Source organism: Gavialis gangeticus, unplaced genomic scaffold, assembly GCF_001723915.1.
Source record: "Gavialis gangeticus isolate Ggan-Ray unplaced genomic scaffold, GavGan_comp1, whole genome shotgun sequence".
Lineage (NCBI taxonomy): Eukaryota > Metazoa > Chordata > Crocodylia > Gavialidae > Gavialis > Gavialis gangeticus.
The window spans coordinates 3,300,040-3,311,715 of record NW_017729005.1 but is presented as its reverse complement, the minus strand read 5'-3'; the positions used below and the strand labels follow the sequence as shown (position 1 = coordinate 3,311,715).

The following is an 11,676-nucleotide window of genomic DNA, read 5'->3' as shown; positions in this document are numbered from 1 at the left end:
AAAACTATATAATAAGTGGTTTTTGTTTTTTTTTTTTTTTTAAGGCCTGATCAAAAAATAGAAGATGCTGCAGAAACGGAAGCTGAAATCCTTGCTCGCCTCACATCTGCGGTAAGGTCATCACATCAAACCTACTGATTTTATTGAAAAATGATTATGTTGTGGAGAAGGACCCAAGTCCTAGTGAGAATAGTAACTGGAGTGAAACCATGGTTCTGGCTCTGGAAGGAGTCATGGATAGGAGGGAAGAGGTATTAATGGTGTAGCTTCACACCTGAGAACAGTTATACTAAGGGTAAATAAAGGTAAATAATTAGCCTACTGTTTATTTTACTGGGATATTGGATAGCTTTATTCACCTCAATAAGCTGCATCCAAGAGAATGACAGCTTGCCCCATTTGTGCTTGGATTCTGTATGCTCCTTTTGTAAAATCATACATCTCTTCTGAGGTAAGCAGGAGCTTAGAAGATGTTCGTTAGATTGAGCTGAAGTGACCTTGATTTGACATCACACCTCTAAATCCTAGTGAGTGCATCTACATGTGATATTAATGCTTTTGAATAAACTCTTGCACAGTTTGCACCAGAGTTTATTGCTCCCAGGCACAGTGTTTATACATGCTTCTGGGACCACAGCATCTTGAGCTGGGGTGGCAGAGTCATGGCTGGCAAGAGGTCCAGGGGGTCAGTTGGCCAGGCCAGAGTTGCTGTGCCCAGGCTCAGCATGCTGCAGAGGGGCTGGCTGGAGCATGAGGGTGCTACTGTGTGGGGCTAGCTGGTAGGCAGCCCCACACTGTAGCACCTTTGTGTCCTAGCCAGCCCCAGTCACAGTCTACATGTGCATTGCAACACCCTAAACTCTGCCACAGAATAGTATGTGTGTCAGGCAGTATTATCCTGTGGTGGAGTTAATTAGTTTACTGTGGCCTAATAGCACCACACATGTAGACAGTGATGTTTGGAAATATTCAAACAGCTTTACTGCCTTTACCCTCAGTAAGGCTGATTTTGCTGTTCCTCGGGTCAAGAATATAACCAACACATGGTTATTTCATGAATTAAAACATCACAAGCTTGAACATGGCCATTCAACTAAAGAGAAATTAATACTTTGATTTTTAAGAACTGAACCCTTAATGTGCTGGAGTCTGCTAAACAAAGTACTACCTATGTACTTGCCTCTAAGCATGTGAGTAGAAGCATAGGGAAATAAATAGGCTGGAAGGAGCCTCCATGAGGTTATCTAGTCCAGCTCCCTACTCAAGGCAGGATCATCCCTAACTAAACCATCCCAATCAATTGCCTGTTCAACCTGTTCTTGAAAATACCCAGGGATGGAGATTCCAAGTTTCCTAAGCAGCCTGTTCCAATACTTGACCACCCTCAGAGTCAGAGAGTTCCTCTAATCTCCAGCCTCAACTTTCTCTTCTGAAGTTTGAGGCCATTGCTTCTAATACTATAGTATGACCAAAGAGAATAGTCTGTTTTTTCTCTTTTTCAGACTAAAAACCTCCTTTTCAGCCTTTCTTCATAAGTAGGGACCTACCTAAATTGCAATAGGGCGGATATCACAAAATCAGGCGATCTCCATGAAATCTACAGGGGAAAAAAACCTTATTAAAAATAAAATTTTTAGTAGGATCCAGCAGTCCTGACCACACAGGAAGCCCAGTGGGAGGGGGTGGGGATACCAGCAGCCCTTAGCCAATAGGTGTTGTGGGGCCTGGGCCACGACAGGACCTCAAAAATGGCAGCTGGCCCTGGGATCTGTCTACAAAATTGGCCAGCTGCCTCCTCAAATTGGGTATACCCCTATTCACAAGTTGTGTTTCCCAGACCTCTAATAATTTTTGTTGCTACACCCTTCTACTGCACCCTTTCTGATCTGTGCACATCTTTCTTGCAGTCTGAACACACTAATCCAGGTGAGGCCTTACCAGTGCAGAACAGAAGTAGAATTGTTCCCTTTTATTTGCAAGTGAGACTCCTATTAATGCAACCCAGAAGGCTGTTGGCTATTTTGGAGCAATAGCATCTGTTGGCACATGTTCAACTCATGGTCTGCTATCACCCTTAGGTCCACTATACCCCTTTCTCTGCAGTATTGAAGCCTGGCCAATTTTTTCTATATTTGTGCATGCAATTTTTCTGTCTTAACTGCACGAATAGTAGTTCCACTGACTTCAGTTTTTTCCATTTCTTGCAGGGGTTAGCCCATAAATTACAGAATCAATAATTTGTGATAGAGAGGGGGAAATAAAAGACCGTTTTTTCATGGTTGTAACCAAATAAGGAACAATTAAGTTGTGGTACCTTCAGGGGTTCTGAAAGAATGCTCTCTGTTTCTTGCCCTAAGGAGTTTATTACTTTGCAAATAATAGCTTGCCTCTGCTGTCACAGAGAAATAGGCTTGTCCTTTTATAAAACATTTTTAGCCTAACAGGACAAAGAAAATCCTAGTCCCAGTCCCAGTCCTTCCAATGTTAGTTCAATGCCTGCAGATTAGATTAATTCAGTCTAAGAAAAGCTTTTACTATAATTACGAAACATTCTGGCCTGTTCTGTTGCACAGTAATTTTCATTTATTTCTCTAACTACCTTTTCCTTTGCCTTCTAGAGAACTTTGTAATATATTTAAGATAGAATAAGTAATTTTTAGAATATGTATTACTTGTGAACCTTCTTAATTGTGTGTCTTCAGTCAGTATATTCAGTCTTTATTGCAAATGTTATCCATTAATTTTCAGGGAGTTCATAGGTGTAGGAAGGACCTATACTTTGCTCCTAAGTGGTCCTCATCTTTGCAATGATGTGTTATCCTATTTACATATCATTCACCTTTTTCTAATCAGAAAGTCTACAAGGAATTCATATTCAACAATAAATGATTGAATATAATCTGCAGTGAACAAAACATGATGCTAGAGACAGGGCTGTGAATATACAGTAGTACTGAACAGAAATACAGAAGAATAATATTTTTTTTTATGAGAGAAATCATATGCTGGGGTTTGAGTGCTATTAATACCGCTTCTAGATCAGTAATGACTTTAGAATAATCAAAGAGGTAATTTTGTTTATCTTTCTTATAGGTTAAGGGTAAACCAGGGAGACTTATTTATTTTTATACATGTAAATTTATCAAAAATGTAGTTTAGCTCATTCTGAAGCTACTTGTGAATTTGGGTCAAATTCATAGAATAATTTTAACTAGAAAAAATATGAGCTACAGTTTAAAACTACCCTACTTGTTGCAGTGTCACATCTCAGTGATTGCAGCACTCAATGAAGGATATGCAAGAGCTGGTTTACATTGCTTCCTCTGTGAGATGGGATTTAAACCCCACATCTTCCACCTCCTTCTGCTGAAGGGTATTTTAACTTACAGCCACCCACCCCCTTCTAGGACACTGCCTTAACCAACAGGCTATAGACCAGTGTTTCTTAACCAGGGCACTGGAGAACTTTTTAAGGGTGTGTGGAAAACACCTACACAGGATTCACAAGATAAACCCAAAGGTTCAAATAGGAATCCATATTATCAAAAGCATTCTGGCCTGTTGTGGTCTTTCTGATCTTCATTCTTTGCAATGGAGGAATTGCCTTATTATTGTTTCCAAGGCCAGAAAATGAGTGAAAACAAAGAGCTGGTATTATCTGAGGGGTGCCCTGAGTTTAACAAGATTGAGAGCTACTGCTATAGTAACCTGGGCCAGAGGCATAGTGAGCGTCTCCAGTGCCCTGGGCAAATGTGGGGGATTATGCCGACTGATGGAGAGTGGGGGTGGAGGGGAGGAGTCTTATGTCCCATGTCTGCAGTTTTGCAGTAGCTGCTGTTGCTGTGGCTCTTAGTTTCATAGTTAGTAGGGTCAGAAGGGACCTGAGCAGATTATCAAGTCCAACCCCCTGCCATGGCAGGAAGAGCACTGGGGTCAAACAACACCAGCAAGGTGATTGTCTAGCTCTTGCTGTAGCTGTGTGGGCTTGGGCTGCTGCAGCTGGGGCATGGGCTTGCCACATACTGGGTGCAGCACCTTTGTGGTGCCAGGGTCTCTGGAGACTGCCCCTGGTGGCCCCATTTGTCCCTATGAAATAATACTGGGCAGAGGGCTTTACCTGTTGTGACAGACTCTGGGGAGGGGAGAAGGGGGATGCCATTTTGCCAGCTCTTCTAAGTTGGTGTGTGGATTGGTGTTTCATTTGCCTCCCCTTGTTACACTGCTCTTGTGAGGGGAGGGTAGGCTGGGGTAAAAGGTCTCAGTCTTTCCTGTTTGTTGTTGTTCTATTTTTTCCAAAGAAAAGCCAAAAAAAAAAAAAAAAAGGGTGTGTGTGGGGGCGGGGTGGAGTTCATCTGAATCATTCCTACTTCCCAGTTTGGCAACCAGCAGTCACACAGCCTTTAGTGCTCTAGTTTTAAAGACTGCCGTACCACACATACAACAGCACATACTAACAACAGGCCTTGAAGTATGAGTAGGGCCCTAATGAAATGGCAATTTCATGATTTTTGTGGTTGTCTCCATGCTTTGGGTGGGCTCCCTTGGGGGGAGAAACACCTTACTGAAAATAAAATGCTGGCTTTCTCTCTAGTCCTTGTGACTGCTATGAGGTCTGCCACACTCCACCCATGAAAATGCTGCCAGCCCTGTGGTCTGCCTGAGAAATCAGCTGGCAGCCACCTTAAGTTTGGTAGACCTTTAAGTATAAGTGAGAAAGGCAGAGTCTGTATGCTCAAAGATGGAATACCTTGTTGTAGTGTTAGTCCTTGCATTTAAAGGGTGTCCACACATGCATACATGCACGCACGTGTACACATACTTCAAGAGTGAATAGATTCGTTCATAATTTTTTTTTTTGAGCTGTAGTTTGGCTTCTTTTCTTAGACTGTCCTTCTGGTTCCCTATTTGATTTACCAGGTAGTGTTCCTTATGTAAAGTTATGCTTTTTGCAATTTACAGTACAGTTTAGTTTTTCTGGATGATTCAGCCAATCAAGAACTGATCAGTTAAGGAAATACACGTCTTTTTAAACATTGGTTAAAAGAACTATAAGAAATAATAGTGATTACTGCTACAAATGGTGCCAGCTTGGTAGGGCTGCAGGAAACAACTGCAAAGGTTTTGTTTTTAGCAAAATTGTTACTTTTAAAAATAGAATTTAAAAGAAAATCCTTGAGGGGAAGGGGTAGGAAGCAACTAATGTAGTAGGATTTCACTCTTCAAAGATACTCTTCTGCAAAGGATGAAGCAATCTGTCAAAACAACTGAATCTTTAGCCCATCAAATCATTTGTTCATATCATCAGTTACAGTGAGCTACTGACAACATTGCCCAATTCAATTCTGTATAAAAATGACATGCAAGTAATTTAAAGTGTTTGAATGGATACATTTGAATTGGTTAACCTTTTAAGTCATGAATTTTAAGTATAATGTGGTAATTATCTTTGAGTTTAAAGAAACATTCCAAGGGTTTTAACTGTGTGTGTGTGTGTGTGTGTGTGTGTGTGTGTGTGTGTGTGTGTGTGTGTGTGTGTGTGTGTGTGTGTGTGTGTGTGTACCCCCCCACACACATTGTTCAAAAAGTACTGAGACTGATGGTGTAGGAAACAAAATATTTTATTTACGGGATAAATCTCCTTCAAAGTGTGCTCCTTCTTCAGACATACACTTCTCCCAATGTTTCTGCCATTGCTGGAAGCAACTCTGGTAAGTAATTTGTCAAGTTGCTAAAACTGCTCAGTCGCATTTTGTTTTCTGGTTTCCACATCACAAAATCTTCTTCCTTTCAAGGTTTTCTTTAGTTGAGGGAAGTGAAAAAGTTGCACAGGGCTGTATCAGGTGAATATGGAGGCTGTGGCACTTGTGGAGTATGGTGTTTGGCTAAAATTTGACTAAAAATTGCTTCACAAGCTGCCACATTTTCATCATTTTGTGATGCTGAAGGGCATCTGGAATGGTCATAACTTTCGACAGATGATCGTCCTTCTTTAAACTGATGATGCCATTCAAAAACTCTTGTACGGCTCAATGTCTTCACCAAATGCTATTTGAACTCATTGAAATGTTTCAATTGCTGTTTTCCTGATATTTTTTTCCTTTCTCCATGCAAAATTTAATGCACACACGTTGTTCTGGACATTGACATGACGAAAGGGGACGTGAGACACCAACAATCTTACTTCAACTGCTGGCCACAGAAAACTGGGGAAACACCCTGAGTTGCAAACCTGTCCAGGAGTCCCAACATGCCCAGATATGTTCAGCAAAGCCACCCCCCCCCCCCAATACTTTGTACCACAAATACACATTCAGTCTCAATAGTTTTTGAACCGACCTTGTGTGTGACGTGTGTGTATATGTTTATATACATTTAGGGCTGTTTGAAATGGCACCGTTTCATTTCAACTTCTGTTTCGCCATTTCAAAGGGACAGTGTTTTGTTCCATTTCATTTCAAAGCACTGTTCCATTTCATTTTGTCGAAACTGTTTTGCTCTTTTGACACTCTTTCGACGTTTCACCCATAGGCTACAATGGGGAATCACGAAAATGCTGATAATTGTCATTTTTTGCCTGATGCAGATGAAAATTGCAGAGATTGTGGTCCCTTCTGAGGGCATGAAGCCTGCCAAGTTTCAGGGAGTTAAGTGTAGGGGTTTCTGAGAAACTGCACCTCAAGCTGCTGATGAGCAAAACTTGTGTCACTTGCCGGCAGTGGCAGCCTCCTGTCATCCTGTGCACCTATCTGGGGGCCCTCACCCCTGGGAGGGCTGTGGGGCTATAGCAGACTCCTCCCTGGGGAGATCCAGGCTCCTGGATCTGCAGTTGGGATGACAGGAGGCTGCTGCTGCGACCGACGCTGGGCCCAGTTTGCACCCAGCGCTGGGAAGACAGCTGTTGCCGCTGGCCCCAGGCAGCAGTGGCATCCTCCTGTCATCCGAAGCACAGATCTGGGGACCCACAGCCCTGGAAGAGGTCTGGGGCTGTGGAGGTGAGCTCTGTGGGGCTTGTGAAGCTGCTCGGCCCAAGGGCTGTGCTCCAAGTGACTGCATTACTGGAGCCACTTAGAGCACAGCCCTGGTGAGCACAGCCCAGTGGCTGGAGGCTCCATAGCTGCATGGAGCTGAGTCTGGCAGCAGAAGGTGGCAGAGAGCCAGTGGTGGAGCCATTCAGAGCGCAGCCCTTGGTCCGAGCGCAGCCCTGGCCAGTAGCTTTCCCTCGCCTCCTGCTGCCGGGCTTAGCTCCGTGGGGCTGCAGAGCCTCCAGTTGCTGGACTTTGTTTACCAGGGCTGTGCTCCAAGTGACTCCTCCAGCCCTGCACAGCTCAGCCCGGTGGCGGGAGGCGGCAGAGAGTCAGTGGTGGAGCTGTTTGGAGCACAGCCCATGGTCCTAGTACAGCCCTGGCCAGTGGCTCTCCCCTGCCTCCCGCTTCTGGGCTCAGCTCTGTGGGGCTGGTGGAACCAGTTGGAGTGCAGTTCAGTGGTGGGAGGTGGGGGAGACCCAGGGCTGTGCTTCGAGTGGCTCCTCCAGCCCCACAGAGCTCAGCCCAGCATTGAGAGGTGGGGGAGAGCCACTGGCCAGAGCTGCACTCGGAGCCAGGGCTTTGCTCAGAGCGGCTCCACCACTGGCTCTCCCCTGCCTCCTAACACCGGAATGCCAGCCCCACAGCCAGCAGCAACCTTCCTGGCAGCCTCCTGTCATCTGGCGCGCAGATATAGGGGCCCGCACCCCCGGGAAGGCTGCAGAGCTGTGCCAGACTCTTCCTGGGGGGCACTGCCCCTGGATCTGCGTGAGGGATGACAGCAGGCTGCCGTTGCTTGCTGAGACCCGTGCTGAAGTCTAGTATGCCCAGCTTCGAAACTCAAAACTTTTTGAAACTTTCAAAATGTTTCGAGTGCCCTTGTTTCATTTGAAGCTGCTTTTTGAAGGCTTTAGTTTATTTTGATTTCATTGTTTCGAGCTCGAAACACGCTGAAACAGCTTTGAAATGAAACGCCCATCGAAATTTTGTACAGCCCTAGTGTGTGTGTGTGCGTGTGTGTATCTAGATAGATATGCTGCGTCATGACCCTAAAAGAATCTTCATACCCTCTGTGGCGGGACACAGATTGTTCAAACCAGAACACTGTAGGATGCCTGATGACTGTTTACATTGCAGAAGATTTTACGTCAGTGTGTGGTGGAGCAGGACCAGAGCAGCAGGATGTTTAGATAGTATATCTGAGAAGCACAGTTTCCTAGTCCTTTGGGAAACTGCCTAATAGCAGAATCAATTGGGGTGTGTAAATTGCCATCATTTGGGATTTAAAAATACATGCTAAACTATTGCTTTTTTGTGCTTTGTTCTTTAAGCCTCATGTATGCAAACACTGTGACTCGGACATGAGTGAGAACAATTCATATAAGATTTTTTTTTTTTGAAGACAGCCACTTTTGTTGACAGTTTGAACTCACATCTACAACATTAGAAGCCAGAAGACTGTTTCAGTTTTTTGGGAAAAGAGAATTGGTTCCAGCCCAGTAGCCAAAGGAGAGAGAGGAATAAGTTAACGAACCACCAAGTAGTAATGTTTGTGTATTTTTATCTCACTAAATAAAAATTATTTTTTTGAAATCTCCAATTCTTCACTAAAGAAAGTCGCCACATCCAAATATGTCGTTGACATTTATATTTTGTTTAGTAGAAACGTAGGCACTACCTGCATATTCAGGCTCTGGGGTCTTCTATGTAAAAATAAAAATTGCGCAATGTACTAGCATGTTAACATGCATGGTCTTTTAGGCTGTTAAAATATTTCAGTGTTGCAATCTGACAAAGCAGGCTTCCAATCTAAATAATTTTTGACATCAGCATTGTTATCCGGAATAAGACAGTATTTGTATAGCGTGTTTGCTTTGTGGAGGCAAAGATGTACGTAACACAATTTTTTATAGCTAGTATCTCAGTTTCTTGTGGTAGTTTGTAGGCACAGCTGCTGCATGGATATGTCTTGTACATTAAACCCAAATGAATAGCTATGGCAAGATATGCAAATACCAGTTTTTTTCAAGAAGAAAGTAGCCTGAAGTTTATTAGGCAGAAGCAAGGAAATGCTGTGTGTATGAAGCAGGTAAATGAATGTTATCTACAGATTTCAGTCTGTGAAATGGTGCATGGGAGTTGGATCCCTAGAAGAAATGTCAAATGCATGCATGTTAAAAAAACAAACAAACTTGCAAAGTAAGCCCCAGAAGCATATCTTATTATGAAGTTCAGAAAGGTGCTGAACAACCTCAACTTTGGCTTCAGTAGAGACTGAGGGGCTCAGTTCACAAAAGGCTTGATCTGAGCAGTTAAGTCAGGACTGGAGAAACTCCTTTTAAAATTATATGTAGAAATTTTCAAGTAGCATTCTCCTGCTAATCTGGGTCATACACTGTATTTCAAACCTGCCATTTTGGTGGAGATGTGGATTTTTACTGAAGATTGGAGAAAACCATTTGATCAAAACCAATGCTTCGTGCTGAGTAAGGCAGAAAGTCTAAGTTTGCAGCAAACTGAAATGTCAAATTGCACTAGGGTACCCACGGGCCTCATGGCTTCATTCTGTGACTAGCATAGAAGGCACCATCCAGAAGGAGGGGAGAGGAGCAGTATCTTTGTGTCTCCAGTTATCTGGGCTGTGGTTCAGGAACTGCTTTAACATACAGTGTTTCAGAGTAGTCAAGGCACACAGAATTTTTTTGCCATTCCCTCTTCTAGTCCAGTCATTTCTGTTCTGATAATATTTCTTAGCAGGATGTTGAGGGAGAGCTGTGTCTCATTCTGCACCAGAAAGGGGAATAGGAGGGGATGGGAGGTATTCTACAGCATATTATAAACATGAATTACCATTGAAACACTAAATAAGGCAAGGAAGGAACATTAAGCTGTAGTTGGGAATAACCCTGCAGAAGTAATAGATTTAATAATGGGTCCTAGTATAAGTAGAAAGGCAATCAAACCAATCATCAGAACAAGAGCAGTTTGCAAGCAAGTCAAAAGAAGCTCCTGTGTGTATATATTCTCCCTATGTGAAGAAGGAAAAAAAACCCAGAGGGAAGAAAGTTATGGGCCAGTCTGGGTGAGAGAAAAAGCCTACAAGGATGGGAAAGCTCTCTCTGAACTCCACTACAGACTCAAACTAAGTAACTGCACCAGCAAGTATGGGGTACAGTATTAAGGGCAGAGCTGAGAAGAGGGAAGAGGAGCCAGCAGCACTAGAACCCAAAGATAACTTCCTACACAAACAGTGTTTTATACGTGCAATGAGAACTGTAAGTTATCAGTCTATGCATTAGCTTCCAAGAGCTATCTCAGGATCGATGGGATGGGGGAATGAGAACGTACAAGAAACTTTGAGCAGATAGCTTGAAGCGGAGCAGTGGGAGGTTGAGGGGTGTTCACCAGGGATTTTGAGAGTGCATGGGAGGAGTCTGAAGGCAGAGCAGGGGGGTATAGTGGGTGCAGGGAAAGACTGAGATACAGACAAGGGAACATAAGGTGCAGGATGCAATTTCAGGGTTGTAAAGGAATGTGGAGGGTGCAGCAGACAGTGCAGGAGGGAGGGACTTGAAGGGAGTTTGGCAAAGAGGAGGGTAAAGGCTAGAATATTGTGAAGGAAAAGGGAGCAAATATATGGGCTGGGTGAATGTAAAGGCTACTGAGTGAGTATGTAGGGACAGGGAATATGAATGTAGGAGGAGACTCTTTGAGGGGGAAGACGTGGAGGGGGAATGAATAATATGTCAGTTTGCTCGCTACTGGGTTTAGGAGAGAGGAAGCCAGTGAAGAAGCTCACTGTGTTGCACCATCTTATGTTGAATTTTGATCCTGAAATATTCCTGCATGGTCTGAAGCCAGGCAAGTCCCTCCAAAAGGCTAAAGAAAAGGGCAAATTTAAAAAATATATGTAGGACACTTAATTTGTAAATTCTAATTATTTTTAAGACTGGCTCCTAAATTTGGGGACCTGGGCTCATGCCTTTTGAATGCCCTTAGGGTTCACAGTTTTGTGCTGGATAAAATAAGACAATCATGGTTACTTTGGCTTGTTACATGTATTTGAACAATCTTTTATCTTCAGTGCTTTCTAAAAGAATGTCATTATTAGAAATAATTAAATAGTTTGAATCAGCCAAGAAGAGAGATGTAGATCTCCCCCCTCTCCTGCATTTCAAAGTGGCTTTGTTGGGAGGATGAAGAGAAACTACTGGCTTTGAGGATGGGGAAGAACCTTAAAAGATTTTTCTTCCTTGGTTAGTAGTAGTTTCCTGCAGAAATGTTAGAAAACACTTAACTGAGTTCATTACATTTCTCTGCTGCCTTCCATGAGTAGATTCCAAAGCGTTTAGTATTTATAAACATTGTTAACAAATAAACATATTAAGCCTCACAGCATCATGTGAAATAGATTGGTATTGCTTGTCTCATTTACATGTGAGGAAATGGCTCAGTTTTCCCTGGGTCATCTTTCTTTTTTTTCTGGAGTGGTTCCCAGTCTCCCTGTGAGAAATAACAACTGGTAAAGGCTAATAAATATGTGAAATCCTGGAGATGGTGATGGTCATGACTTATATGGTAGTATGGGCTCGGTCCTTGGGCCTGCGTTGTTCACTTTCTTCATCAGCGATTTGGACAATGGGGTGAAATGCAA

General features: G+C 43.2%; 1 protein-coding gene across 1 annotated transcript in view; it reads left to right on the top strand.

The window, feature by feature from the left end:
* The window catches only part of RAPGEF5 (Rap guanine nucleotide exchange factor 5), a 267,967-nt gene that overhangs the window by 23,980 nt on the left and 232,311 nt on the right, over positions 1-11,676 (top strand). Inside the window, exon 5 of the mRNA XM_019508540.1 lies at positions 45-111. Coding sequence (XP_019364085.1) covers positions 45-111 — 67 coding nt within the window. The remainder of the gene's footprint in view (positions 1-44; positions 112-11,676) is intronic.